Source organism: Corvus kubaryi, unplaced genomic scaffold (genome assembly GCF_017639235.1).
Source record: "Corvus kubaryi isolate FWS band 111438036 unplaced genomic scaffold, C.kubaryi_AGA036_p1.0 71, whole genome shotgun sequence".
In the NCBI taxonomy this organism is placed as follows: domain Eukaryota; kingdom Metazoa; phylum Chordata; class Aves; order Passeriformes; family Corvidae; genus Corvus; species Corvus kubaryi.
In genome coordinates this window covers 4951330-4978288 of record NW_024582059.1, presented here as the reverse complement: position 1 = coordinate 4978288, position 26959 = coordinate 4951330, and the positions used below count along the sequence as shown (strand labels likewise).

General features: G+C 41.5%; 1 protein-coding gene across 2 annotated transcripts in view; it reads right to left on the bottom strand.

Annotated features, from left to right (window-relative positions):
• LOC121674991 (transmembrane protease serine 11E-like) overlaps window positions 1-25986 on the bottom strand; it is a 43238-nt gene extending 17252 nt beyond the window's left edge. Inside the window, exons 1-5 of one of the 2 annotated variants that reach the window (XM_042049923.1) lie at window positions 25640-25986; window positions 25362-25555; window positions 16708-16829; window positions 15877-15995; window positions 2997-3064 (exon numbers count right to left, since the gene is read on the bottom strand). In XM_042049923.1, coding sequence (XP_041905857.1) covers window positions 2997-3064; window positions 15877-15995; window positions 16708-16829; window positions 25362-25525 — 473 coding nt within the window. In that variant the 5' untranslated portion in view covers window positions 25526-25555; window positions 25640-25986. Of the gene's footprint in view, window positions 1-2996; window positions 3065-15876; window positions 15996-16707; window positions 16830-25361 lie in introns of both variants that reach the window. The other variant, XM_042049922.1, reaches the window with a different exon arrangement.
• Window positions 25987-26959: the final 973 nt, after the last annotated feature.

The following is a 26959-nucleotide window of genomic DNA, read 5'->3' as shown; positions in this document are numbered from 1 at the left end:
AGAAAGCATGATGCTTTCTGTAAACAAATGGCCAGACCGATTTTATAATGGAGTGTGGAAAGCAGTCACTGACTACATGCCTGAGACACATGAGAGGAAGGAATGAACTGATTTGATTACAATGAAAAGCTGGATACACAACACTTCAAAAACATGAGGTATCTACACAGACCTTTCCAGGGCCCTGTACATACACAGAATAAAAATTTCCAATCATCATCAAAAAGGTACTTGAGCAAAGGGGAGGAACCACACAACCTAATTCCATCACTGCAGCCTCTTGGAGAATGTTCCTAATAACCTCATGTTGTGCAACATTAAATGAAACTTGGCAGCATACCCACACTCTATTTATTAAAGTCACAAGGATGGATCACAAAAGGGGCCTTTAACACCTCATTGAAAAGTGCAAGCAGCACATGCATTGAGATACAAAATTCACAGTTTTAATGTAAGATCAGAGGAAAGAAAAGGGAGAAAAATCTTGTAACAGGTTGAATTCACCTGGTAGTAGTGTTTCTTTTTCCTTAAAGCATCAGATAGTGCGAGATGGAATGATAGACTACAAACATCAAACTGACTAATCTGGGATAGTAAATCTTGTTCTGTGCTCGCAGATGGCTTATCCCTGGTCATCACAAAGGGAAGGTAAGAGCTTGCACCAGGAACCTTCTCTCTTGTGCCTCCTCCCACCTGAACCAAGAAGCAATGAGACACAAGCCACAACAGATGAAATCACAGTTACTTCATACAGGGGGAGAGCTAAAAGCAGGTTGCTCTGTCTTTAGATAGGAAAGGAAAAGAGAAGATCTTTCAGTTATATCTCACTGTCTTGGAAATTTGTAATTACATACAGGAAAAATAGGAGACAGGCAGCTTATACAGAACTCATGCAATCAGGCTTTAATCTTTGAAAGGAACACGTACTAAATTGAAACAGCCATTCCTGATATCACCAGTGAAAGGAAATAAAAGGCCATGTGTTTTAAGCACACCAACACATATGAAGCGGTTTGTAGGTGAGCAAAAAGACAAACTCCTTGCCTCAAGGATCTCATAATTCAGACTGAGTAGTCATATGCGAACTTTTCAACAGACTGTTTTTTCCATTTGTGCCAACTTCAGCCTGATTGCCACTTCGTTTATTTTCCAGATATTATCTGATCCAACTGTGGGTGTTGCTCTGCATTTCTGAGGTGTTCCCTCACCTCTCCCCCCACTCCTCTTCCTGTGCTATGCCACACTGGAATTACCCTATCAATTCTTGCAAGCACACCACACCTCTCCAAACCCTCAGGTAAGTACTGCCCACCTTGATTCACTTATTATATAGCAGAGATCCAGAGACAAGGACACCTAGTCAAGATTAGTATTGTCTTTGTCAGTGAGCAGTGGGCATTATTGTTAATGCATTGCTTATACTGAGACAAAAAATATGCACAGTGCTTTCCAAGTAAATTCACAACCACGACCCTGCTCAAAAGAACTTGCAGTCTGAGCCCTTGAAGAAGTATAAAGAGTAGGTATCTGAAAAAGCAAACAAGCTTTGGAGCATACAAATCTTGCATCCAACACAGCAAACATTACAAGTACCTCAGTCTGTCCTTGGGAACAAGAAGTAATGAAAAATACACTTATCCCTACATATTGGCCTCTCAGATCCTTAAATCACCCTGTTTACACTTGCAACACTCTAGTCAGTATCAAAAAATATCCTTAAAGCTACATTCAAATAATGACTTGTGTGTAGCTGGGGATTAAGCTAAGGTAGAGGAAGAGGCAGGATGTCACAAACCGTGTAAGAACAAGGAGAAACACATTCACGAGGATTAGATCTTTAGAACTTAGTCTTGCAGCTTTAGTGTATGATTATGAAGACATTCAAGGTTTATTTGCAAAGTGATGGCCACTGTCACTCAGGAGCAAGATCTTAATACTACAATAGACAGTTATATAAAAAGATCATTTTCAGCACTTAACAGTGGTTAAAAATTCAAATTGAACATTACGTATTATTGGCAGTTGAACAGAGAGCAAAAGAGGAAAAAAAGCTCCAGATTTCTCAGTGATAATCCCAACTATGGGTCTGACCCCTTCATCTCAAAAAGCAGGAACAGCAGACCTGAAAGATACATGGAACAGGATAAGAAACAGTTTCTGCAAAGAATGGCTAAGTAGACTGGGACTTCCAGCTGAAAAAAATAAAATAAAATAAAAGGGTGGATCTTATTGAATACAAGAGAGAAAAGGGATATGATGGGAGTGTCCAGTATCACTAATTGCATGGAGAGGAGAGGTAGTGATCAACTTTTCATCACCTCTTCCAGCCCAAGAACTAGGGGTCACTGAATGATCCAAAGAACGCGGTTCTTCACAAGTATCCACTTCCTAAAGGACTGAGGTGCACGGATTTCAAGAGTCCTGGAGACAGTAGACAAGTCCTTGGGAAATAACGCCACCGAGGGCTGCTAAACAAACCACAACCACTTCAAGAACTTCGAAGTGGTAAATAGCTGGAGGCAGGGAGCATGCCAAGAAGCAGTTATCATACAGGTCTGTTGTGCTGCTACTGTTCCCTGGGCACCTATTTATGCCCATTCTTAGAGCCACAATGGTAAGTGGGACTTTCTGAGCCAGCACAGCCTGGTTTTACTTGACAAGCCCAGCACAATAGAAATACTAGAAATGACATCTGCATTGCAGTGTAAGAAATAGTTTTGAAAATCCTTTTTGGTTTTAGATAGCTTTAGTTATCTCTGCTTTATTAGCTAAAGCTTGCTCAAGATCTGAACACAAACATGTTGGAATTTGGACTGACTGAAGGGTATCTTCTGCATTAAGATCCAAAGGAGAGTAAGGTTCAGAACCAGATTATGCTCAGTTAGGGATTGTGCTGTGGTTTTACACACAATACACTTTACTGAACCAGATCTAGCTGGGCTTAGTGTACATTTAATTTTATCTCAGCTGCGTGCATTTATTATAATCTCACATACCTCACTCTGATTAAGCGTGAACGGATGTATTTTTTCCTTAAAATGGAATTGTAAAATGTCTTGTCGATCTGTTGAAAAAAGAAAAATATAAGATAACAACAAAAAGGAGGGAAGTGGACATATTGGTGGAAGGAGCATTCAGAAAACAGCATTCAGTTACAAACTCACAGCTTACAGAGCCAAGGAAAATAATGCAGCCCAGCCTGTAGATAACATTTGTCACAGACCTTTTCAAACCATTTCCCATTTGGCCTAGGGTGCATCTTAAAAAAGCAAGCTTGTTTTTCTAAATGTCCTATGGCTACATCAGTGTGCCACTGCAGTGCTGTCTCCTGCACTCCCAGGCATAATGAGAAATACATAAACATCCTTGGAGCACACTGCTGCAGTGTTCCAAAGCACAGCTTCCTAACGACTGCCCACAGAATGGATACAGCATGCTGTGCTCTGCAGTGCAGTCTTGTAGGGTTCCTTTCTGACACAGCATTTACCCTTGGTCTTATAGAAATCTGTAGCAAAGACACCAGTAATTTCAAATTATTATTCAATTATCATGTTCCCCTATCACCCCTGTGATTTTCCACATGCTTGGACAATCATCAAGCAATTCTCATCAGAAATTGGAAATCTAGGACTCCTTAGGAATCGATCTCCAAGTAACATCCTTACTGGTTCCTCTTAACCACATCCTGCCAAGATGTCATCTCAAGATTGCATGATTGGCCTGAGACAGCACAGATATAACATGGCATGAAATTCTGCCAGGAATGGCTCAGGATCACTGAAGGATTGAGAAATAGCAGAGTCACTAGTGAGTTATGTAGCAACTCCTCTTACCAACAAGACACAGTAAATTGAACATATCCTGTAAACATCAAATGCATTACAGGGAAAACTGCGTAGAAATGCTTAGAATTACAACATCATGTAAGCTGTCTTTTTCTGTTTGTTTTTAGCCCTTAAAGGCAGTCTGTTTTAGCCAAGTCTCAAGGTGGTCTGTCTTCCAAAGGAAAGAAAAAAGTAATGGTTCTCAAACAACTAGTATGTTAAAATCTTTCAGATATGGAAACAAGCACATAAGCATGAAATCTGGGGGTGATTCTTCCCAAGTAACACAACCCGCCCCCTTTTTCAGCCTTGGCTGTCCTAAGATGAAGCTTCATGACATTATACAGGGATATTGAAGCAGAATAATTTCAAGATGAAAACTGTACGATTTATTATTTTAAGGTGATTTTAAGCATACATTAGTAAGGAAAAAAATAAACATTTTTAATGGTCATGCATTGAGCTGATGTTTTACCTTGCTCTTACTGGCAAGTAATCTGCAATTGGTTTGGCATTTGGAACAGACAAAGTTCTATGGAAAAAGACATCTCAACTGCAACAAACTACTGTAGACCTGCAGAATGCATTTTATCCTCTCATTTTGCAGATTGCCAGCTGCTACCACTGCATTTTATGATGCATCCAGTTAAAAAAAGTTTTATTTCCTATAACCCTGCATCCTGTTCCACCACAACCTCCCCTGGTTATTGGAAGTAGCTGCCCGTAAACAAAAAGGGGTTGGTTTTGCTTTGCCTTTTTTTAGTGATAGCATTTGCTATCGTTTCTGTCACAGTCTTAACTGCTTCACCAGTGATTGTGTAAGCAGAAGCATGTGGCTAAGCAGCACTGCCAGCTTTGTGGCATGCAGTGGCATGTGCTATCTTCAGCTGCATTGTCTCTGAGAACTTTTGAGATCTTTGGGACAGGGACTTCTTTGCGGAGTGCTTTGCAATCAAAAGAGAGCCCTGAGCTGGGCTGAGATACACCTCAAGCTGCTGCGCTGGTAACAATTAAAGAGAAAGCAGACTGGCTTTCAGTGTGGGACTGAAGAGGGAAGGAATTCACAATCCCTTGCAAGAAAGGGTTGCGTCCATTTGACATTCCCAACTCCTTTATCTCCTCCTGAAAGTCGTGTTTTCGAGATACCTTACTGTCTCAGATGTCAAGTGTTTTTGCTACACTTTCCACCTGCATTTCAGCAGTAGATACAGTGATCCTTACTTCTATCACCCATTCTCTTGTGTATCTTTGTTACAGCCTAAGCAGCTCGTGTGATTGTGGTTTTCATACTCCCAACATGTTCAGCTTTCTCCTTTTCTCATCAGCCTGGACCACTTCCAAGATGTACTATACAGTCTGATCAGGAACACCATGTGCTGCAGCGGAGACAAAGACTTCCAGTGGTGTCTCACAAAACACAGCTACACACAGTGCTTTTTACAAAAAGAATCTATGGAGTCCAAATGCAACTAAACTATCAGTAGCAGACACTGTTTTCAGAACATTCAATCCAGAAGGCATGTTAGTTCCTTTCAGGGGGAGAACAGGAAGCATATGATTTAAAATTATACCAAATTTGTCTTACTTCAATTCTCTTTCACACTTTTATATCTGAATGAGGAAGTAGACACTTTTCCCATTACATACTGTCACTAACTTTCCCACCTTAAGAGTTGCCTTAGCACTACATCACCCACAGACAAAAATAACTGAAGTGTGGCTTTGTGAACCTTGCAGGGCCTTTAACACCTTCAAATGTGAGCAAACATTTTTTACTTTTGTAATCTACTGTGTCTTACCATGAAAGAAAGGCTAAACAAACCTCTGCACTGTGGCTCACCGCTCACCTGCTGATGAATTCATGTGGCAAATATGACCCAAATCTCTTCTTTCCTTCAACTATGATTTTGGTAACCTGAACTATTAAGAGTAATCTTTATATTCATACAGAGTTTATATGAGAGGAGAGCATGTAGGAAGATGCCTTCAGATAATAACTCTCAGAGATTAATGTTCTGCCTTATATTTTTACTGTTCATCTTTTGGTGAAGCCTTTCACACACCAAACAGAAAACATTTCTCTTGAGCCTGCTTATAGCTTTCTTTTCAGCTTGAGTCACAACCCTGGGAGCAAAAGCAACTAGAACTTTGTGACCTGGTCCAGCTTGGGAGAAGCATTTACACTCATTTTCAATGTTTTGCTTTGTTTACAGCCACTCAAAAGTGACACTGGCATGACCAGATCCCTTAAATTTGCCACCAAGTGCATCTCACTGTTTTTCCTAGCCCTTGTCTAGCAACAGCTCAACTGTGACAGCTGTTGCTGCAGGCAAGGTCTACGAGCCTTCTGAACCAAGTGCCAAGTCCTGCTCCTTTCAAGTGAGAAGCATTTTCCTGACAGCCTTTATTTTAGCATTTTTCCAAATGAGATTTTCTTTAAGCTAATGTTTGCTGGCTAGCTTGGCTTAATGACATCAGGTATTTCCTCAGTTTAATTTCATATTTTCTATACTTTTTACTAAACTTCTGTCCATGCAGAACAATTTTCTTAGACAAACTGGACTTTGTTCATGAGTGCTGGTCCATCCAATACAGTAACTAATAGTGGCCAGCACAAAAAATGCAATAAGAAGGCAAAACTTGTATAAACCCAGACAAAAAGGAAATTCTCCCTTGTTCCTTGTAGCCAGAAGTTGTTTCATACTTTGATGAACAAGTCTTCTTTTCCTATTCTGTCTCAACTTCAGGTCTCATCATCATACTCTTTTTCTTGTGTCACACCATGCCCAACCCTCTAAGGCCCATGAGTACCCTGCTGAAATCTTTGTGATTTCAGAGTCACACAGTATGTCCTTCTTCTCTGGGACCCAAAAAACACCCAAGCTCTGGAAATAACTCACGACAGGTATCCCATTGCTCCAGTGTAGTATTGAACTGACATGAGCTGGGCTTGCCCAGGTGTGTGGCTGTGTCTGGAAGTGACCCAGCAAGGCCGGCTGTGTCAAGCCCTTGCTTTCTCCCACCACATACTGCTCTGCCATTGCACACTGGGTCACAAGGCTTATGAAAAAGTTATCTTAAATCTAGTTTGACAGAACTCTCCTCTGGAATACTTGCTGAATGCACTGAGTTACTTACATGGGATGTTCAAAAGCATTCAGTAGGCTTGGGAGCACAAAGCCTCTTGTTGCTCAATAGGATTGCTTTTTTGCCTGCTGCCTTCAGTTGTTTAGTCCTTCAACAGCTATCCTCATTCTACGTTCTTCCTCTTACATCACTAACTACTTAGGATGTAGAGCCTATTATTAGTGATTTTTAAAGCTTTTTTGACCATAAATATTAACTGTAACATACCACTTGATTCAGTGACTCTCCCCAATTTACAGCTCAACATGCTGAGACCCTCAGAGCTGACCATAATACAAATCCAGTAGCTGCTCCTTTGAGAACCTGACATTTTTACTGCCGGTTTCAACTAAGGCGTTGAGAGAGGACACAAGGAGAAAGACTGACAGAGACAGCAAAAAAAAGAATGTGGCGCTGTCCCAAACCAGGATGTGGACATCACACTCTCCTTGGAAACAGACATTCCAATGACTACAACAGCCCTACAGCCACAGTCCTTGCCCAAGGTGAAGAAAATGGACCTGAATGAGAGCAAGTGCAATGGTCCCCATGCCTCCAGCAAACCAGAGGATCAGAAACCTTCCCATCAGAAACCATACACACACAAAGACAGCACACATCACAGTGGGCAAGAGCTGTGTGATCCCAAACATCTGCGAATGGCATCACAAACTCCTCACGGGGTTTAAGCTAACAGGGCTGCTAAAGCTGAGGGGTGAGTAAGCACTGCCTGACTGCACTGCAGTAAGGAGCTCAGCTGGATGGTTCCCGCAGGCAAGAGCTGCAAAAGAGGAATAATTGTCCTAGTACAGTAGTTCCTAAAATGATTGGTCTTTCGGATAAAAGAAATTAAGAGGACTAATACATGGGATAACGTCAGGATTTAAAGTGCCATGCTTTATGCTTGGTGCAACCAATTTCAAAGGCATGTAATGACATGAGTGTTTCATTATAGTTATGTGTATTAGTGACAGCTGGAATTAAGGTCACCTAAGTATTCCCATTCCTACTCCCTGCTTTCAATTATCCATAATTAGCTTCCTAAAACTTTCACACTGCTATTAAACTTTTGTCTGCTTAGCGGGGGGATTTTCCAACTTTTAGAGAGAAAATAAAGTTTGGTGAGAAGAGCATCTATTCCAATATCCAGAGAAGGGCTTTGCGGTTGGGGTTTTTCTTCTCCCCAATACAGCACACTTTCCCCAGGAAAATGACTGTGTGCCCTCTGGGTTTTTTTAAACAACACTTGGAGGTAAGGAGCTGAAATACAAGAGCAAATAGCTCTTAAGAAAGTAAAAGTTTTATGAAATCTAAGGAAGATCGTTGGTGATGTATTCAGCTTACAAGTGCCCAAATACCACCAACCACACAACTTCTGTACTGAATTTGGATTCTCCCTTTGGACAACACCAGAATCTAAGCAGCCACTCTCTTGACCAGCCAGATTTTGATCACCAGTTTGCATCTTGAATCACTTCATTGATATAATTACTTGCAAACAATGCAGTAATTCTGGATTGTGAGTCTATAATTAAGATAAGGTTCTACCCTTAATCACACACACTATCGATAGCTGTGCTTTACTTCATTTTGAATTCCTTTTTCCAGCTCAGGTTCACATCCATTCTCCTTGTGCACATTTCAGAGCTTTTCATGATGCACACTGGATCAGAATTAGAGTTATTTTTTTATTGGGGGTGAGGTGTCTTATGATTTTTCTGGATTTGTGCACGCATATTACAATTTCTGCTTTGATGAACCAAGAAAAAAAATTTAAAAGAAAAATCAGCTTTCATGCCTATTACTTGAGAAAATTGTATTGCATTAGTAAGTCAAAGAATCAAATAAGTTGAAGGATCACTGAAGTTACATGGGAAAAAAGTTGGATATTAGGCACATTTTTGATAACTAACGATTTCATCCTGGAAATTCATGCAGTTTGGGTAAAGCTCACTGAAAGTCTGAGCTCTTAGAGGTGATGAAAGGCACTAAGCCACAGCTTCGTGTGCTACACTGCATCGACTCACACTAGCATTTAAAAGTGCTTCATATTTTGTTCAATATTTATTTTCCTGTGCTACTGTGACCCATGGAAACAGGAAAAACTGGAAACAAAATTAAAAAGCAAGAAAGCATCCCAGTTCTCCAATCATTGCAGTATATACCTATGCCAGTGATCTTTTTCTTCTTTTAATTTCAATAGGAACTTCTAAAAACAGCATCACAAGTGAGATGCAGGTGTTTTCTGTGAGTTATTTCCTCTCTGAGTACTACATTTCACCTATCTCTTTAGGGCCACACCTGTATATATACATACTGACAGTCAAGTGTGCTGTCAACCTCTAATTCCAGAGCTAAATAAACAAGTTGCCAGGCTGTCATTTTGGCCACCGATCCATTGCTGCTTCCCTCTTGGCTGAATTACCGTGGAAAATCCTTTCTGCTTAGTTTCTAGCCCCAGCTACCCATAGAGGGCACCCCAATTGTACCACGCTAGTCCAAGGACAATGCTTCCTGTTTGTGAGAATCATTTTAAAATTAAGCTTATAAAACAGAAGTTATCAAATGCCCTAAATTTATTTTAGTATTTTTCTTCTCAAAATGTTCCTTAAATAACTTTTTCTACATAGTTAAAATATTTTTCCCCATTTTACAATATTGTTTTTCAGAATAAGAAAAAAGGGAAACTATTATTTAAAAAGTCTCTAAAATCTAAATTTAAAAAGCTTAATTATTCTGGCTTTTGTACTATAGATGCATTCGCAAATCAAATTGCCTTTAGTGATGAAGAAGAACATCTTTCAATAAAAGTTCTGCTCTTTTCACCTCATATTGGTACTATGTAGGTACCTTAGGGAGCACATATAAAGCCTAGGAATGCTTGAGTTTAAATAGAGGTTTAGGTTTTAGATTTTGAAATCCTTATCTGTAAACACTAGCAAATCTCTTTTGAAATTTATTAGAGCCAGAACATTCTTACTCAGTTTGGTCTGAGTGCTGAAGGACTCTGAAAAGCCCTTGGAAAGATCTGGGTGCTGCAGATATCATAATTTCTGATTTGGCCCATTTATATTAAATTTTCTTTTGTTTCAGGGGCTAAGAGGGGAAAATAAGTGGGGGGTTTGCACATACAGCAAACGAAGCTACATGATACTTGTAGATACCTGTACTTTTCCATTTGCTGTAAAAATGAGAGTCATGTTAGACTCCCTTGAACTTCAGCATACTCCCTTTTCTTGGGGCATGTTTAGTTATCATCTCTAAAATGATCCTCACAGTCTGGTCTTCCAGAACAAATTCTTTAGGAGTGTTTCAAAAACCTGCTGCCTTGGGGATCTGCTCCTACTGAATTAACCTCCCAACCCAAGGACCATAAGGCACTGATGGAGCAAGCCACAGGCTTCTGAGCTTTATCTAAACACCCACATGGAAGGTGTGACAAACACACCTCATGCAGTTTCACCTGGCTTTGCAGCTATCTGCTCTGAAGGGATTTGTATTTCACCACCCTCTCTCTCCCAAATACACACACACTTCTGCTCCCTAGGAAGACTTGAGTCACGTGTGACCCTAAAAGGCCAAGTGCCATAAAACAGCAGCCTCATCTGCTCACTCATTGGTGTTCTTGGTGTTTTCAGATAGGCTTCCTTGGAGCTCAGCTCAGATGGAAACCCTAATTAGAACTCTGACTGACCCTTTGGCCCTGCAGATGTGACAGTAAACTGTTCACAACTTACAGGATACAAGACACTTTTCAATATTGGGATGATGCAAGCTTATCCCTGGGTATAAAGCAGAGAACCTTTAAGTTACAAGCATCCTGTTGAAGGCTAATACTTCCACCAAACAGGGTTATCAGGTGTTAAAGCTGGGGGCGAGGGAAGGAAGTTGCTTCTCTGGTTCTTCTCCACACCATTCATAGTGAGAGAAGTGTCTTAATAACCTCTAAAATCATAATTTCCCAAGGGAGAAAACTGCCTCTGATGCCATGAAAATTTTTTGCCTTTTCTTTTATACTCCTGTTATACCTTTTTATAACTTCTGTATTCTTAGTGCTTTTTACCTACATTCTTGGACTTGTTTGTTCAGCTACAAGACTAAACATTTTAGAAGCTTCGTAGGTAGAGGATAGTGTGCCCCAGACCCCAAGGTCCTCTCCAGAACACATTCTGTAAACTGAGATAGAACCATCCAGGGGAAGGTTCCTTGGGGAGGGGGGCTCATTCAAGCCTCTCATTGGGGAATTTTTGATACATATGCTAAGTAGTAAGACCTATAATGTTATACCAGATCTTTTGGGTGTGATTTGCAGTGTGAATTTTGGTGCATTCAACCTGGACGTGTGCACCTAAGGATCCTTAAAATAAATACCAAGGTAAAATCCCTTTTCCCCTTCTAAGTGTTTGACTCTTGATTTTAAGAGCAGGAAAAGGCATCACCTCCTTCCTCACCAGTTCCAGTGCAGGGATTTAGCAGTCAGCCCTTCGACCTACCGAGAACAGGCACCGTTATCAGAACTGTTCTGCAGCGTTTTCCTGTGCAATCTCAAGTGCCTCTGCAATACCCAGTAGAGACATTAAATTAAACTCACACTAATTCAGCTCTATCAAACAGGACAAACTTCAAGAGCTGTATTCATTAAAAACTTTCCCCCAACATCTGTACTTAAAGATGTAAAAGATTCTCTTGTCACTTGAAGTCACTGAAGCAAGATACCTCTTTCTAAAAGAGATGTCCTGACACACGACGCCCAGTATTGAGGTGGAAATTACTTGATAAAATTCCATTAATTCCAGAGAAATATTTGGATAGGCAGCAGTTTCCCAGGGGAAGTATCCAGGTATTGTTCTAATATAATCCCCAACCACTCTGCCCAGATCCAGCAAGTTAGTTCTGTGCTGGTTTCAGATGGTAGAAGGACAGGGGATAGCCCAGCTGCGTTCTGGATTATGAGACAACAGGGAAATCCATGTCAGTCCATTCCATTGTTCAAGGCACTCCAGGAGGGAAAACAAACCCCTCAACTCTCCCCCAGCCACCTAACCAGCCAAGGAGGGAGCCATGCTACACTCAAGCCTGAGGAACATCCATCCACCCAGCTCACAGCCCAGCTTACCAGCACATGGGAGCAGGAATGAGTAGGGAATAACAGACAGGACACAGCCCCAGAAGCTGGGAAGGGTACAGTGTCCAACACAAGGCTCCACAGAGACACATGGACTTGGACAGGGAGAAGCAGCCTGACAGCAGAGCTGGGAACAGCTCTGGCCAGAGAAAGAGACAGGGAGATACAAGGTGCCTGAGAAAGGAGAAGGGTTGCATAGGCTCTCCTCGAAGAGGGGAAAGCCCACAACTTCTAGGAGGAAGTATCAGAAGGTTATTGTAGTGGCAAAGAAGAGCCAACAGGTGCGTTTACAAACCTCTGGTGGGCAGGGGAAAGGCTGGTGTCTGTTTCTATTGAGCAACCAGCCATGTACTGAAGGAGTCACCTGCTGTGGCTGTTTGATATCCACCTCTCTCTCACAGCTAGAAACTTGCCAGCCTTCAGCTGAGACAACTTCCACAGAGACTGAGATACTCATTTCAAGCTCTCCTGACTGCATATCCCTTTCCCTTGGGGATGTGTCTTTCTACACAAGACACAACACCCCTCCACCCTTCTTTCTACACACAGGACAGTTACTGCAGCTGCCCAGAGCAGGCAAGTGGGATCATCCCAGTCACCCAGGTCTATCTGATTGTCCCAGCTGCCTCCACTCCTTGGCACGCCAGAGAGGCTGAAGAAGCAAAGCATAGAGCAGGTCCTTGGAAATCTCCCACAGGATGCTGTTAGTAAGAGGGTAGTTAGGGTCTCCAAGGCATTCTTGGGAAATCCAAAAGAATTAATGCATTTTGTGGGAGAAGAAAAAGAAATCCAAGTCTGGTGCAGGAGTTGGAGAAAAACAGTGGGTAAAAAGTTGTGCAGATGAGCCACACAATAAGTGAACCCACCATAAAATAAAGGCTCCTTGGAGAAGGAGCCATAAGACTATGACTGTGCCCTTTTTATCCGGTGTAAGAGGGGACAGTCTGGCACAGAGCATTTTAGCTTGGCAAGGGAAGAGGGACTGGTCCAACTAGAAAAACAAGGAGGCTCTGGTGAGCTGGATCTCTCTTTCCCTGGTGGCATTCAGTCAAGTCTGATTTTTCAAGAGAGCACAAAGGGAACACTCACAGACACTCACAGGAAGCCAGTCAAGGAGCAAAGACCTTTCATCATCTGTTCCTCAGTCCCCCCAGCTCCACCCCAAAAGACATTTTCCAGACTTTCCAGTCAGCCCTGAGATGTTGACTGGTGCACCGGCTTCATCAGCTCTCTGGCATGATCTGGTTGCATTTCCTCCCACCTTCAATGAGATAAGAGTCAGGAATGTTGTTCACACAATGGGTGTTACTTTTCAAATCTGGAAACCAAAGCAAACATCAGGCATTTGTTGCAGGTCCCAAGGAAGTCAAGATATGACTTCCATATGGAAGCAAAAACATTTTTCCTGGTGAAACACCAGCTCTGAAAAGAGCTCCTTTCTGGGTCTTTCTGGAGACAAATGAAGGAGGGCTTCTTCAGGAAGGAGTCAGAGAAGGGAACACTTGGCAGGGAGTTGCACTAACTCAGGTAATTTGAATGCTTCTGATTATCAGAGATGATTCACTTCTGTTCACTTTGCACCAAGTGTTGAGAAAGACATTGCATTTATCTGCATTGACTCACTGTTTCACAACCTGAGCTTAAGGTATTGTTACTACTGTGACAATGGGAAGGCTTGGATACCCAAACCCTGACACCAGCCAGGGAAAGACTGCAAAGGGTCTTGGTAAATCCAAACAAATTAGAAAATGTGATAAATAACTCTCTCATCCTCTATTAGAGAGTTGCTGTGAAGATGCTGAGAATAAAAATGCAGATGTTCTGAGACAGCTGTCTGTCAAGATATCAAGAGGATATGTGTATCTGGAAAGATTGCTTTGATTTTTATCACCACGAGATGAGTTTTGCTGTTATAAAATCAGACTTACAAGGAACACACTGTGTTATGAGTGTATGGCGTTGCTTTTAGTAACGTTACGGACAATTCGCAATCTCATACATCCTTCTTAAATGGAACACCCGGAGCTAAAACCACAAAAAGTCAAACTTATGGCAGGGACCATTTATATAAGCAAAGAATTCATAGAATTTGAGAGAGGAACATAGAATTTAACAGCTGAATTAAGTACCGCTCTTAAGAAAAGTTACAGGAATGAAGGAAAGACAACACCGTTCTGTGTATGTTTGTTATGGTGTTACTTATCAGGTACAATTAACATGCCCTGATATAATGGTTCTCACTGCTCAACCTGCACTGTCACTGCTGTCAGAACTGCTCAACACCCAGAGAGGAGATGGGGTTTCTAAAGCACTGGCTTCCATTCAAGCATCTAAATTGATAGGCATGTTCAGAGGAAATCTGACTGCATTGGACACTGTCTTGAAAGAACTTCTCAGCTAAAATAAGTGTTACTTTGCCAAAGGAGGCACATGTTTTAAATAAAATGAAGGAGGAATGGAGTGGGAACTGTACTCAATGAAGTGTTATTCCTCAGACTCCTTCCCAGTCCTTCTCTGCCTTCCCCCTCAGCAATATGCAAAGTCTTCTTGGTCAGGGAGAACATTCCCTCTCCAAGGTCCTATATCACAAGGTGAAAAGCCTGCAATTATTAGGTAACAGTAGTAAAGTGGTAGCACCTAAGCAAACACAGCTTGTGTAAGACTCTATACATGCAGATATGCACCAGAAGCACATCCTGGGAAATCTGGTATGGGTCCCAGTAGACAAAGAGGGCAGAAAGAAAACAGACATGTACAGAGAAGAGGACAACTTGACTAAGATCACTGAAGCCCTCAGCAGTGGAGCTGTGAAGAGATGCTAGCACTGCCAAGTCCCTACACAACACCCTACTTCTCCAGAGCAATGACCAGCACAGCTCACATTTTGTTGTGGACAAGTGACATTGCCCTAAATTAAATGGTAGTGGGGAGCAGAGGATTGTCCTATTAACTGGGTATCTGTGCATGGTTGCCAAACAGGAGGTAAGAGATATGCATTGGATTCTGATGAATGAAACACAAAAAGATACAAGCACAATCACGTGCTTTTTGTTGTATAGAGAGGACTCTGTAATTAGCATCTCTGGGGTAGTGTCTCAAAGAGAAAACAAGAAAGGAAATTGCAATGTGTCTATTTATTTCCATAGCTGCTGTATGACTGAGAGCCACTCAGCAGCCTCTGCTATTTGTAGGAGTGTTTCCCAACAAAACATACCAAAGGCGCAGGAAAAGGGCTTGTGTGTTGTTTTCTCAACACACAGTAACAGCCCAACAGGTAGAGTTCCCCACCCTGTAAAGGAGAGGGTGGAAAAGAATGCTTTCTTTAGAGACAATGGGACATAAATCACAAAGCCAGGCTCAGGGCATGGAAAGAGAACACACACAAACGATGAGATTAGCTCAGCTGGTTAGAGCCTGCTGCTAAAAACACCAAGGTTGTGGGTTCAATTACTGTATGGGCATTTCACTTGAGAGCTGGAGTTCATGGTCCTTGTGAGACCCTTTCAGCTGAGAATATTCTGTGATTCTATGATCAGTGATATAGGAGGAAGCTGAGATTATTTTAAATATCTACTTCACCACTGCAGGGACAGAGAGAAGTGACAGGCTAGAAGATGCCGAGTGGCAAGTGCCTGCTCTGCCAGATATGGTCATGCCTCTCATGCTATCCATTTCCCAGGGCTGCCCACCAGGCAACTGAGAGTACAGCAGACCCTGTCGTCTCCGAGTGTGCTGTTCACATTAATGACTCTTGTATTATCACACAGTCCTTAATGGAAAGGCACAATGGTCCAAACTTACCAGTCTCTCAACCCTCTCGCTCAGGTCTCTAAACCTTCCTGAGGACTGTCTGGAAAATTCATTATTGTACCGGATGTTGGTGATTTTTACATTGGCGCTGTAATAGAACAGCTTCTGATCTGTAAGGGAAAGAAGAGGAACAGGCAATACTCAAAGTACCAAGATGAATGAACTTTAGAGAAACACCTGGCACTGAATTATATCCAGACATCTAGGGAGTGGATGAACCTTCACCTGTATCCAACCCATTCAAATACCGCTTCCAAAAGCCAGGAGCCCAAGAGCAAGTACTCAATTCAGTTAGGTGATCTAATCCAAGTTTACCCAGCAGTTACTTTTGTGGCCAACCAGCAGCACTTGGGGCTCACACAGGATCACAACCTGCACCTTGCTGCTCAGTTATCTTCCTTCCTGGCCTATCCACTCAACACCAAGCTCTGGCAGGAAGCTGCTAGTGATCAGGGATAGGGAACAGAGAAACACCCCAGACAGACATGCAGAAGGCTCTGTTTGTCACTCATGTAAGGGAGACCAGACACTTGTGTGTCGACTTCATGACAGAAGTAGATAATGAGAAAAATGTGAAACGAGTGTAAGTAAATGAAAACCAACAGAAACCACAGCCCTAAATCAACCTGCACAGCAGAAAATGCTCCTAAGAGGTCTGCAAATATGCTAGTTGAGGAAGGAAAGAGTGCTCTAAAGAAGCCAGTGTTTTTTCCCCAAATAAGCTTTAGACAGACTAGTGAAAACTCCCAGCATCATCTGGCACAACAGGCACAGAGGAAATTCACTAAGCATAGGAATAGTGATACATTATGCAAAACTTACCATATGCCAGAAAATAAACAAGGAGACCAATGGTGATAGCTGCTGCCACTGCTGTTCCAATAACAATTACAGCAATTTTCCAGGGCTCGAGATGTCTTATTTTGATGGCTGACTGATGAATTCTGGGGGAAAATAAGAACAAAGGGAGATTAATAGGAGATCCTTTTCTATTTAAGGCCCCCATCTCCCCCCCCCCCAAAAAAAAAAAATTAAGCTAAAGTTTTATCCCTCAACATTAGTTGATTCTTCCCAGCAATATTAATTGACTTCTCACCCAACACCCTTGAAAATGAAACCATGACTCAAGACTATTTTGATATAGGTGTTGGGATGTGCTAGAAGTAAAGGAACACAGACAGGTTTGAGGGTTTGGGTATTATTAGGGCCAAATTAAATAGGAGTCCCACTAAGATTCTCATGTGACTCCTGACTAGAAATTTTCAAGAATAAAACTTATTTTTCAGCTAGGTGAACTTTCACACAGCAATGTATGCAGCTTTTAATTGGTTAAGCAAATCAGTTATCAGACACACTGGCACCTTTGCTCCCAAAACTGCTTTGTGCAGTAAAATTGATAAAAAGCACTTCATGCTTTGTATAGTACATATCTATACATGATTCCAGTTGCTCAATCCATTTCAGCCTTCAAAACAGAGCTGGACAAAAAAAGAGAAAGAAATTTCAGAAGGCCAGCCAGTGTTTCCTGTTTTACTCAGACTGAATCTAAACACAAACGCAAGCACTGCTTTAAGCAGTATTTGCTGAAGTGATAGAATGACAGGGAAGGGCAAGGACATGTGAGTAGTAAGCCTCACCAGATGCTTCTCTCTGTTGTGCTCTTAATTATGCGGGTACTAATCCAAATTAACTCATGGAAAGCCAATGGACAGTCAGTGTTATAAACAAAAACTGCCTGAAAAAAGGTTGGTTACAGCAAATTCTGTCTTTGTCTATAAACTCAAAGACTCCTTAAGAACTTTAAAGCCGTTTTTCTATTGCATTATCAGCCATTACAAAACACAGAACAAGGAGACACAATTTTTTGGTCCTTTATTCTATTTCAGATACCTCACTCATGCAGACATGCACACCTGCAGGTTAAGGTACAGCCTACCCCAGGAAACCAGGCTGCAGGGATCCTCTCCCAAGGGTGTGAGGTACCCCAGTGAGCTCCCACATACAAAGTACACACAGCTCGCTCCCCGAACACACACCTCATGAGCCAGAAGTTTAAATACATTCAAATAAGTTGAAATAATTGCAAGTGACCCCTGCAGCTGTGTGCAGGAAAGGGACAGCAAGCAACTGTGCACAGCTTATAAATACCAAAGCAGATCCTGATATTTCATTCTAATTCCATTGCGATACCTTACAATTACAATCATTACTTTGGCTTGGAAAACAACTGACTCAGGCCAAATATCATGATATGTGATTGAATGAAAATGGGAGTAATAATTTGTCACTTGGATCTGTTCTGACTTGTTCTGCATGTCCTATTTAGTGTTTTCTTCCCTCCTGCTATCCTGTTTAACAGCCATTAACCTCTCATCAAGTTTGTGTCAAAACTCATTTGTGACCCCATAGCAAAAAAAAAAAAAACACCCCCAAAACCCCAAAAAAACAAAAAGACCCAACCAAGCAAGCAACCAACCAACCAATCAACCAGACCCCCAAAAAACAAAGACTGAAATTAAATAGTCCTGTTAACAGTTCAGAGATAAGCACCTCCAAAATTATTTCTGAGACTACTCTATGAAAACTGCCTTAAAACTTCAACTGCAGAAATGAAAAATGTGCAAGTATAAACAGTCAGGACTCTACCTCACTAACGAGAATATTTCTAAGCTTTTAGGTGAAATCATAAAGTCAGTGGTGAGTTCAATTTTAATTTCTCATGTGCATTTGCTGTTTTATGGTTTGTTGGGGTTTTTTCCCTCACTCCAGGTAGTAGTCTTTTGTATGGCTTACATGCTTTGCAAATGTGTCTACTATATTTGAAATGAGACTGAGTTGCAAGAAAAGCCACCAAAACAAACAAAAAAATGCATGTAACTTAAGACAACCTACTTCTGTATTCTTGTGGATACTCTCATTTAAAAAGCAGTTGTCTTGATTAGGCTGCACAGAAGGAAAACACTCGGAAGGTGTTTCAGCTATAATGATCCTGGCGTAACCTCAAACCAAAATGCTGGGTTGGAGAAGCCCATTTGAAAGGTTGAATGCCACCTCTGCACCGCAGTAGGTGAGCCTGAAGAAATTACTGCCTATCCTATCACTGAAACAGCGGTTTCAGTGCAGAAGTAGCATGGCTGGGACACAGTTAAACAGAGTACTATCAATGTGAAACCTTTTCAGCACTCCCTTGCATATAGCGTAACGGTTTTTGTAACTCTTATTCTTTATTTCTTCTACTTCAAGTTCCATGTCATCATTAACAAACAGAAGCCCCAGTCCACAATATTTACTCACATGTGTAATTCTATTCACACACATGACTTTCACTTAACTCATGAAACCTGTTTGAGAACATCATTTCAAAGAGGTGCAGAGGGGTCTCAGCACCAGCTTCTAAACTGAATTTCCTCAAACAAGAAACTGTTTGACAAATTCATCTTAGAAAGTCACTTAATGGGGGGAGGGGGTGCTGTTTGGGACTTGGACATCTTTTTTCTTGATTTATCTTGAACTTTCCCCCTTCCTTTTATATAGAAATATGAAACAGCTGTTAAATTTTATTCTCCAGTCCTAATTTCTTTTAAAAATGAAAATTGGTTTCAAAAACAAAAGGCATTTTTGAGCCAAATATCCTTGGTTAGGCTGTATCATCTGGATAGACATCTTGAACAGACATGCTGCAGACTAAGAGAATTTAAAATCCAGGTTTTGAAAGATATCTGTGAGACAAACCCACAAAGATCACTGAACCGATATTTTTTGATTCCCATTAACTTTGAGCTTTATTGCTGCTTTGCTGTACTTTCTAAGGGTCATTCCTCAAAAATTAATTACTTTATCTGACATGTCCCACTGCATAAACTTGAACAGTACCTACAGGGATTCAGTACACACAAGAGAAATAACTACGACAGAACTGAAACAACTGAGATCCATGTGATGATCTGTCAGGGCTTGAATACTCTGCAGAGAGCTGATAAAAGTTCAGTGCTGTGAATTTATTTCTCTCAGACCAAGGGTCAAGCAGTCTTTGCTAACTCCTTGGGAGCTGTCTGCTCAAAGCGAGGGAACAGGGACTGTAGCCTAGAAATGCACACTAAGATTAAAAACACTCCAGCTGGGAAGGTCAGTGAAGTCCTCCAGAGTAGAAGTGGAAATTTTAAGCCTGAACCAAGTACCTGAGGCTGAAAGCTTCCCACTGACCACAGACAGACCTCTGACAAGGTCCCTTCTGCTTGCAGCTAAAGTGGCTGTTCCCTCTTCCCCAAAAAACTCTGCTCTTTCCCAGGACACCATGCCTGTGAAGCAATCTCAAACACACTGCAAGCAAGGACTGGATGTCATCTCTTGGCAGAAAACTGCCAAGTCTCAGATTAAGATTTTTCCAATGAGGAAGAGGAGTGAAATCCTTGCTGGCAAAGAGAAACAACAAAAACTGACAGAGAATTGTTTACACTGACATAACAATTTTACTTTTTTGTCCTCTCTTTGTTTCCTAATAATTCCCAACATTGTCTTAGCTTTTTCAACTGACATTCAGCTGACATTTTCCCAGAAATACCCCCTGAGACCTTTCCTGAACAGTGGTACATGATTTGGAGCCCTGCATTCCATACTTGGGTTCCTTCACATCATACACAAAGAAGCCCTCCAGGAACCTTTTCCTCAACAAGGAGGAATTCAGACCAATGAACACAGAGCCAGAGGGATCCCTCCCATTATGCATTTTAGAAGGCATAAGAAGGACACAGTTAATTACATCTGACTTTTAGTAACAGAAGAGTATCAGAAGAAAAAATGCTAGTCTCAAAGGAAAATTAAAAATATTGCCTAATATCCTAACCTGGCTTTTTAAGGGTGCTGTTTAATAAACAAATGATAAACATTGCATTAAATAAATCATACACACACCTGCCTCACTGAAGCCTGGAACTGTTAGTTTACAGAAGAAATTAGTGTCTTTTACCTACTGAAATTTAGATTCACTTCTTGCAAAGAAGCAGAATTATAACTGCCCTCTATGAGTCAAACTGTCTGCTTCAGAGGAAAAGCCTCAAAGGTTTTCCTCACCAGGGCTGGAATCACACTTGGACACCTGCGGAACACCTCCATTACCTGCAGTGAGCTTTGTATCAGAGACAGTGTCCAGCTAAGTCAGCAGGCACCAGGAAAGAGAGCACAGGCTGTGCTTTGGCACGCACCCACTGACAGTGGCTGCTCAAGAAAGGTGCTGACAAGACAGACTGATGAAAATCCAAACCCAAAACAGTCATCTAGAGATGATCTCTTGCAGGCTATTACACGTCCTTTGCTTTTAGTCCTTCCTACAAGAGAGGCATGCTTATATTGACAAAATTTCTCCCCTGTTTTAGAATACACGTACTACCTCTCTCTTAAGGTGCTTTGAGAAAAAAATTCTATAAAAATCACTATAGCAATAGTTGTAATATACAAATACAGAAATAGTAGGACAGTGATGTGTTTTAATTTGTTTCCTGAAATAAATCTGTTTACTGGTATATGAAAACTATACTTACCATTGCTCCCAAGGAGTTCTGCAAGTTTGATGTGACAGACCAGCCCTTTTGCTGGTGTGCAGCTGTGACAGATTATGTCAACTCAGAATCTGACCCAAAGCATTCACCTTCTTCTGTAGTTTAAAAGCTTACATTTCTGGATAATAATACATAATTTCTGTACTTTATCTCCTGGTTTCAACTGGGATACAGCTAATTTTCTTCTTAGTAGCTGATACAAAGATGAGTTTTAGGCTTAGTGTGAGAATAATGTGGATATCACAGTGATGATTTAGTTGTTGCTCAGTAGTGCTCCCTGTCAGTCGAGGACTTTTCAGTTTCCCATGCTATGGCAGTGAGCAGGTGCAAAAGGAGCGGAGATGGAGCATGGCCAGGACACCTGACCTGAACTGGCCACGGGGATATTCCATACCACAGAGCATCATGTTCAGTATATTAATTGGGGGTAAGTTGGCTGGAAGGTGCCATTCCCTGCTGGAGCATGGGCTGGGCATTGGTCAGTGGGCGGTGGGCAATTGTATTGTACATCAGTTGTCTTTCTTGGGGTACTTTTTTTTTCCTGCCTCTCTATTTATTATTATTTTTATTAATAATAATAATAATATTTTCAATTATTAAACTGCTCTTATCTCAACCTATTGGTTTTTATCTTTTTTCCCCTCAATAATGGGGGGGTGGTGTGTGTGGGGTGTGAGAGGCTACATTGCACTTAGTTGCTGTTTGAGGCTAAACCACAATATCTAATAAACAGTTGCTGGGCTGGGTAGATACACAGTGAAATGCTGTACTCTAGCAATGTGTTTTCACTGAACAGAGATGGACAGATTTTTTTCATGGGAAAAATGCTGCTGAAATTAGAGAAAGCTCCTTAGACAAGTGGTACAGCTGATACTGAAACCCCAGGCAATTCTCCAGTGACAGAGAAACTAGATAATTCCCATGCTCAATTCTGTATAAAATCTGTCCCCCTGTCATCACCAAATCTGCCCACAGACCACATGAAGCTTTCAGATTGTCTTGGATCAGAAGCATGTCAAATTAGGCCATCCCAAGCTTTGTGTTAGCTTGGCTTCCTTCAAAAGGAGGAATAAAACACACAAACATGGAAGGAGTATGTGGTAGAAGGCGAAAATGCCTTGATTTTCAAAGCTTATGCTGACCAAAAATGCCCAATCATAAAACTGCATGTGAAAAAATCAATAAAGTGAAACACTCCTGAAACACCCTCTAAAACGAACAGCAGCGGCCAGAAAAGCTGCTGGGATTACACTGGGGCTTGCTCAGGCGGCAAGATTTTGAGGCTCAGGAGGAGCTCTTGTCTCATTCTTGTTTTCCTGTCTAAAATGGCCAGAAACTGAGTGAATGCAGCAAGGAAACATAAATGGTACCAATTCCATATCAGTCAAATCAGGTGGGGTGTGCACCAGAAGCAGAAGTATTTCACTAGGGTTTCCTCCATTCAGCGTCTACTCCGGGACAAGCTGAGCAGAATAGGTTTCTCTTCAGCACCATGCAGGAACCACATCTGCCTCCTGCAATAATCAAGGTAAACTCCCACTAATGCCAGTGGCACATGAGTGTCCTTGCACCAGGGCTGGTATCTATTTCCTGCTACACCTCAGCAGTCTGTAATTTGCATTCATTTTGCCCACCTACTGCATGACAAATTGGTGCAAGTGGCACTGCATTTCCACCTGCATATTCACTTTTAGACTGCCATATACAACACCAGCTACTCTGTACCTCACCCTGCCGAGGCACGAGATCTTCACAAGGAAGCTGCAGATGGGACACTGCACCTGCTTCCCAGAGTGCAGGACGCAGCACAACAGTGGGACAAGACCAGCAAGGCTGTCTACTCCACCCAGTTTTCCTTAGCAGGTTGGCTTCCTGAAGGATTTTACAGAGCACACCTTCCAACTTAGCTTTAAATGTTCTGAAAAGAGGCATCTTGGAATTGGATAAAACTAATAGTGAAACTCCGCTCTCATATGGGACTAAGGCAGAGAAGGATGAGCTCAAACAGCAAAGCTTACAGCTCCACACTCAGATCCACATCCCTGCCCAGCAAAGAACTCTGGACATCTAACAGGCTGCACAGGGGATTAGATCGAGACTAGGCATCTAGTCATCTCTTCCCAAATGTGTAAATATTTAACTATCCAACATGGATTTCTCCCACTGTACTTTAGATTTTATAATAATTTAAACAACCATTTAAACAATTAAATCCTTTCCTAACTAGGAAGCAAACAAACTGTACTCAGATGCTATTTAACCACCCTCTAGCACACTGTCATTAAAATTATTTACACCACTGTTGATATCACCAAGTCATGGCAAGTAGATTTACATCTAACTAGAAAAAAAAAGGCTTTTCAATTCTGTTAGGTAGAGAACTCTCACTTAGTTTTCCCTCTTTATCTAACATGCACAAACTGGTAATCACAGCTGATGGGGATTTCTTCTTTACCTGACAGTTAGAATAGCATACCTTTTAAGTTATGGATATTAAACAGGGCAGAAAATCTTTGGGTGTTGAGCAGGGTACCTCTAGGCAGCACAGAACACAAAGATGAACTTCATCTTCTGGCAAAGTCAGGACTCTTGACTAAAATGATATTATTCCCACAAAATGAGAAAAACACTTCATTGGGCACAAAGAATAAGTTTTGTCCATCCAGAAACAACGTTTCTATTTCAACATGCCCAGAAATTATTTAAAACCCCAATTTTTAAAAATAGTGAGGATGGAAAAAATAAGCAGTATCTTGGAATCATCCACAGCCATTTCCCCAAAGCAACACAGAGACAAGATTAATGTCGTAATCTTTAACAATCACACACAAAAATTCAACCATCCAGCCAAATCATTAGGGTGCTAAAAAATAATTCAATTTCTTTTGAATTTTGTTCCTGAGGTCATACTTTTAAGCTTCATCAACTGCTGAGACAACAACAAAAAACAAACGCATGGGAGACTGAGCATCCCCCTATTGCCACATGAATCCAGAACCCAGTGAGTTAAACAGAAAATTCCAAGAGGTTTCCTGTACCTTTGTGACCCAAGCTCTGCTCTGACCCAAGACATAGCAGTAGAGTGTTGCAGCTGGAAGATTTATTTCTGTAAAAATACTCTGAACTTTCCAGCATTGCCTTAAATATTGTTATGGTAAAACAAAACTAAGAATATCCAGCATCTCTGACTGCATGAAATACTTTCCAATGCAAACCATCTGCTCATTACTCCCTAGAAATCATGGCTTCTTCCTTAAAATACAGGGGTCAAAACCAGAATGATGAACACCTATAGTGTTCCCCTTAGGTAGTTGTGCTGCCATCACTTAATTTAATCATGAGTTTTTGCAGGATTTGGGGGAAATATTATTGCAGCTACACCAGACTAAACCCCATGTTTTCCAAAAATCATGTTATTAACGCTTGATTTTGGCACAAAAGAGCTTATTGGATTCTGCACTGCAATAAAAGCCTGCTGCAAGCAGAATAAGATGATCAGAAGGAAGAAAAGGTAAGTGTCAACATGAGCCATCACATCATCTTTCTAAACAGACAGCAAATCATTGTGCTCCTGGCCATGCTAGAGAGGATTTCTCTCTGCATTTCTCACTCCAGCCACGTTACTCTTTTCATCCAGACCACAACCTCCAAAACCTCCCTTTCAGCCTGCAATTTCCTGTTCAGCTTTCCCTCCATTTATTGTTCTTTTTCAGGCTGCACATTTCAGACAGATCCATGATTTACCCCAAGTCTAAAAGGATGAAAGACTTAGATAGAGCACTGAGCACCAAAGGCAAGAGGAAAAAGAAATTTCTCTTCTTGATCTATGTCCTTGAAGCCCTAAAGCTTTCCCATAGACAGTACCCTTTACCGCCATTACACCTCCAAATTAAACTTGCCAAGTTAAAACATGCCACCTACTTTTGAAGATCCCATGGTAGGTCCCGGTAGGCCTGGTAGCCTTTCTGACCACCAACGAAGGCTTGACTAAAGTCTGGACTGCGCAGCGAATGGTGCTGGAAAACGCAGGAGTCGCATTGACTGGTGTGACGGGAAGGGAAAGGTGTTGAATGAAGATCCTTCATTGAGGCACAGCTGGCGCAACACCCAGCACCCTGTGGGTTATTGCAAAATGAGGGAACGAACTTCAGAATAAAAACAAACAGAGGTAAGCATGGAGTTGATAAGGAGACTGTAACCTTCCGATCAGCTCCGCATCAAAGAGCTCCCCAGGCAGAGATGGAGTGAGAAGATAAACCGGCCCAAGCAAGAAGACTCGTTCTTCACTACAGCGAAACAGGAAGTGCGTGAGATTTCCCTTTTCCAGCACTCCCCTTCTGTCCAGCTTTTATCCCTACAGCAGGCCTTGTACTGAGTGGCTGCACCTTCTACCACACGCTCACTGTAAAACCCACAGCAGAGAGGCACCACACTGTCCACAACGCTACGTCACTTGTCTTCTGAGAGAGCTAACACAAAAATAAATATGGACATAAATAGCTTGGTCAGCCAAGCCTAATCTGCCTCGGTGCTCACTCATCCACAGCTGTCCTGGACTCCCTTGGCATCAGGGACAAGACAACTATAAGTATCCAGCCTCCTAATTACATGTTAGTCATTTAATGGTCGGCATAACCCCGCCTGTGGAAAATGCTTACTCTGTGAAAAGGGCCACCAATCTCCTTGGAATTCCCTTCTCCCAGCACAAATGTGATTCTTCAGGGCCAGCTGGAAAGGAGGAAAATGGAGATTCACTAGTGAGAAAATCTGCATTTACATCAAAAATTGAAAATCATAAAACAAGAAGTAAAATTACCAGAATCCAAATCTGTTTTCTGCTCTTTGATGCACTTGTACCAAAAATCTTGAAGCATTTGGTTTTCCAATGAAGTCTCAAGATTTCAGTAATTTTTATTGGAACATTCACTATCTTCTGGAAACAGTCTCAGCATGAAGGGAGGGGAGGGAAAAAAAAGACAAGGAAGATTTGAAGAAAATTTTACCTAAACATATCAAGTCCTTTTCCATCTTTCCCCAAAGTTATCCATTCACAGGCATTTCAATGCAATTGTAGGAGCATTTGGGCAGACCATTTTGAGGACAGTGGGAAAAGCTGATCACTGCTGAACAGCATCTGCTGTTTCTCTAACATCAATTTCTTCATTTGCCTTGATCAAATCAATTGGGTTTTTTTGGATTCTCCAAGCTCCCTGTAGAAAGGGCTTTGTCGCAGTTGCCTACCTTACCTGGGACCTGGGGCTTTACTGACTGAGTACACAGGTACCTGCCAAGTACTAATATCCTCCCTGGGCTGTACCTTCCATTCCCCACCACCTACCCTGTTATTTTCTTTTTCAAAATTAGTAAAACTCAAAAAAGATTGTGCACAAAGGATTCTGTGCTCCACCCAGAAATACACACACCTCCACAGGAGCTCAAGCACTTGATGGAGATTGGTTACAAACTGATTCAATGCAGGAGCCAAGAAAATACCTTAGAATTCCTTGTTCAGTTTTTTC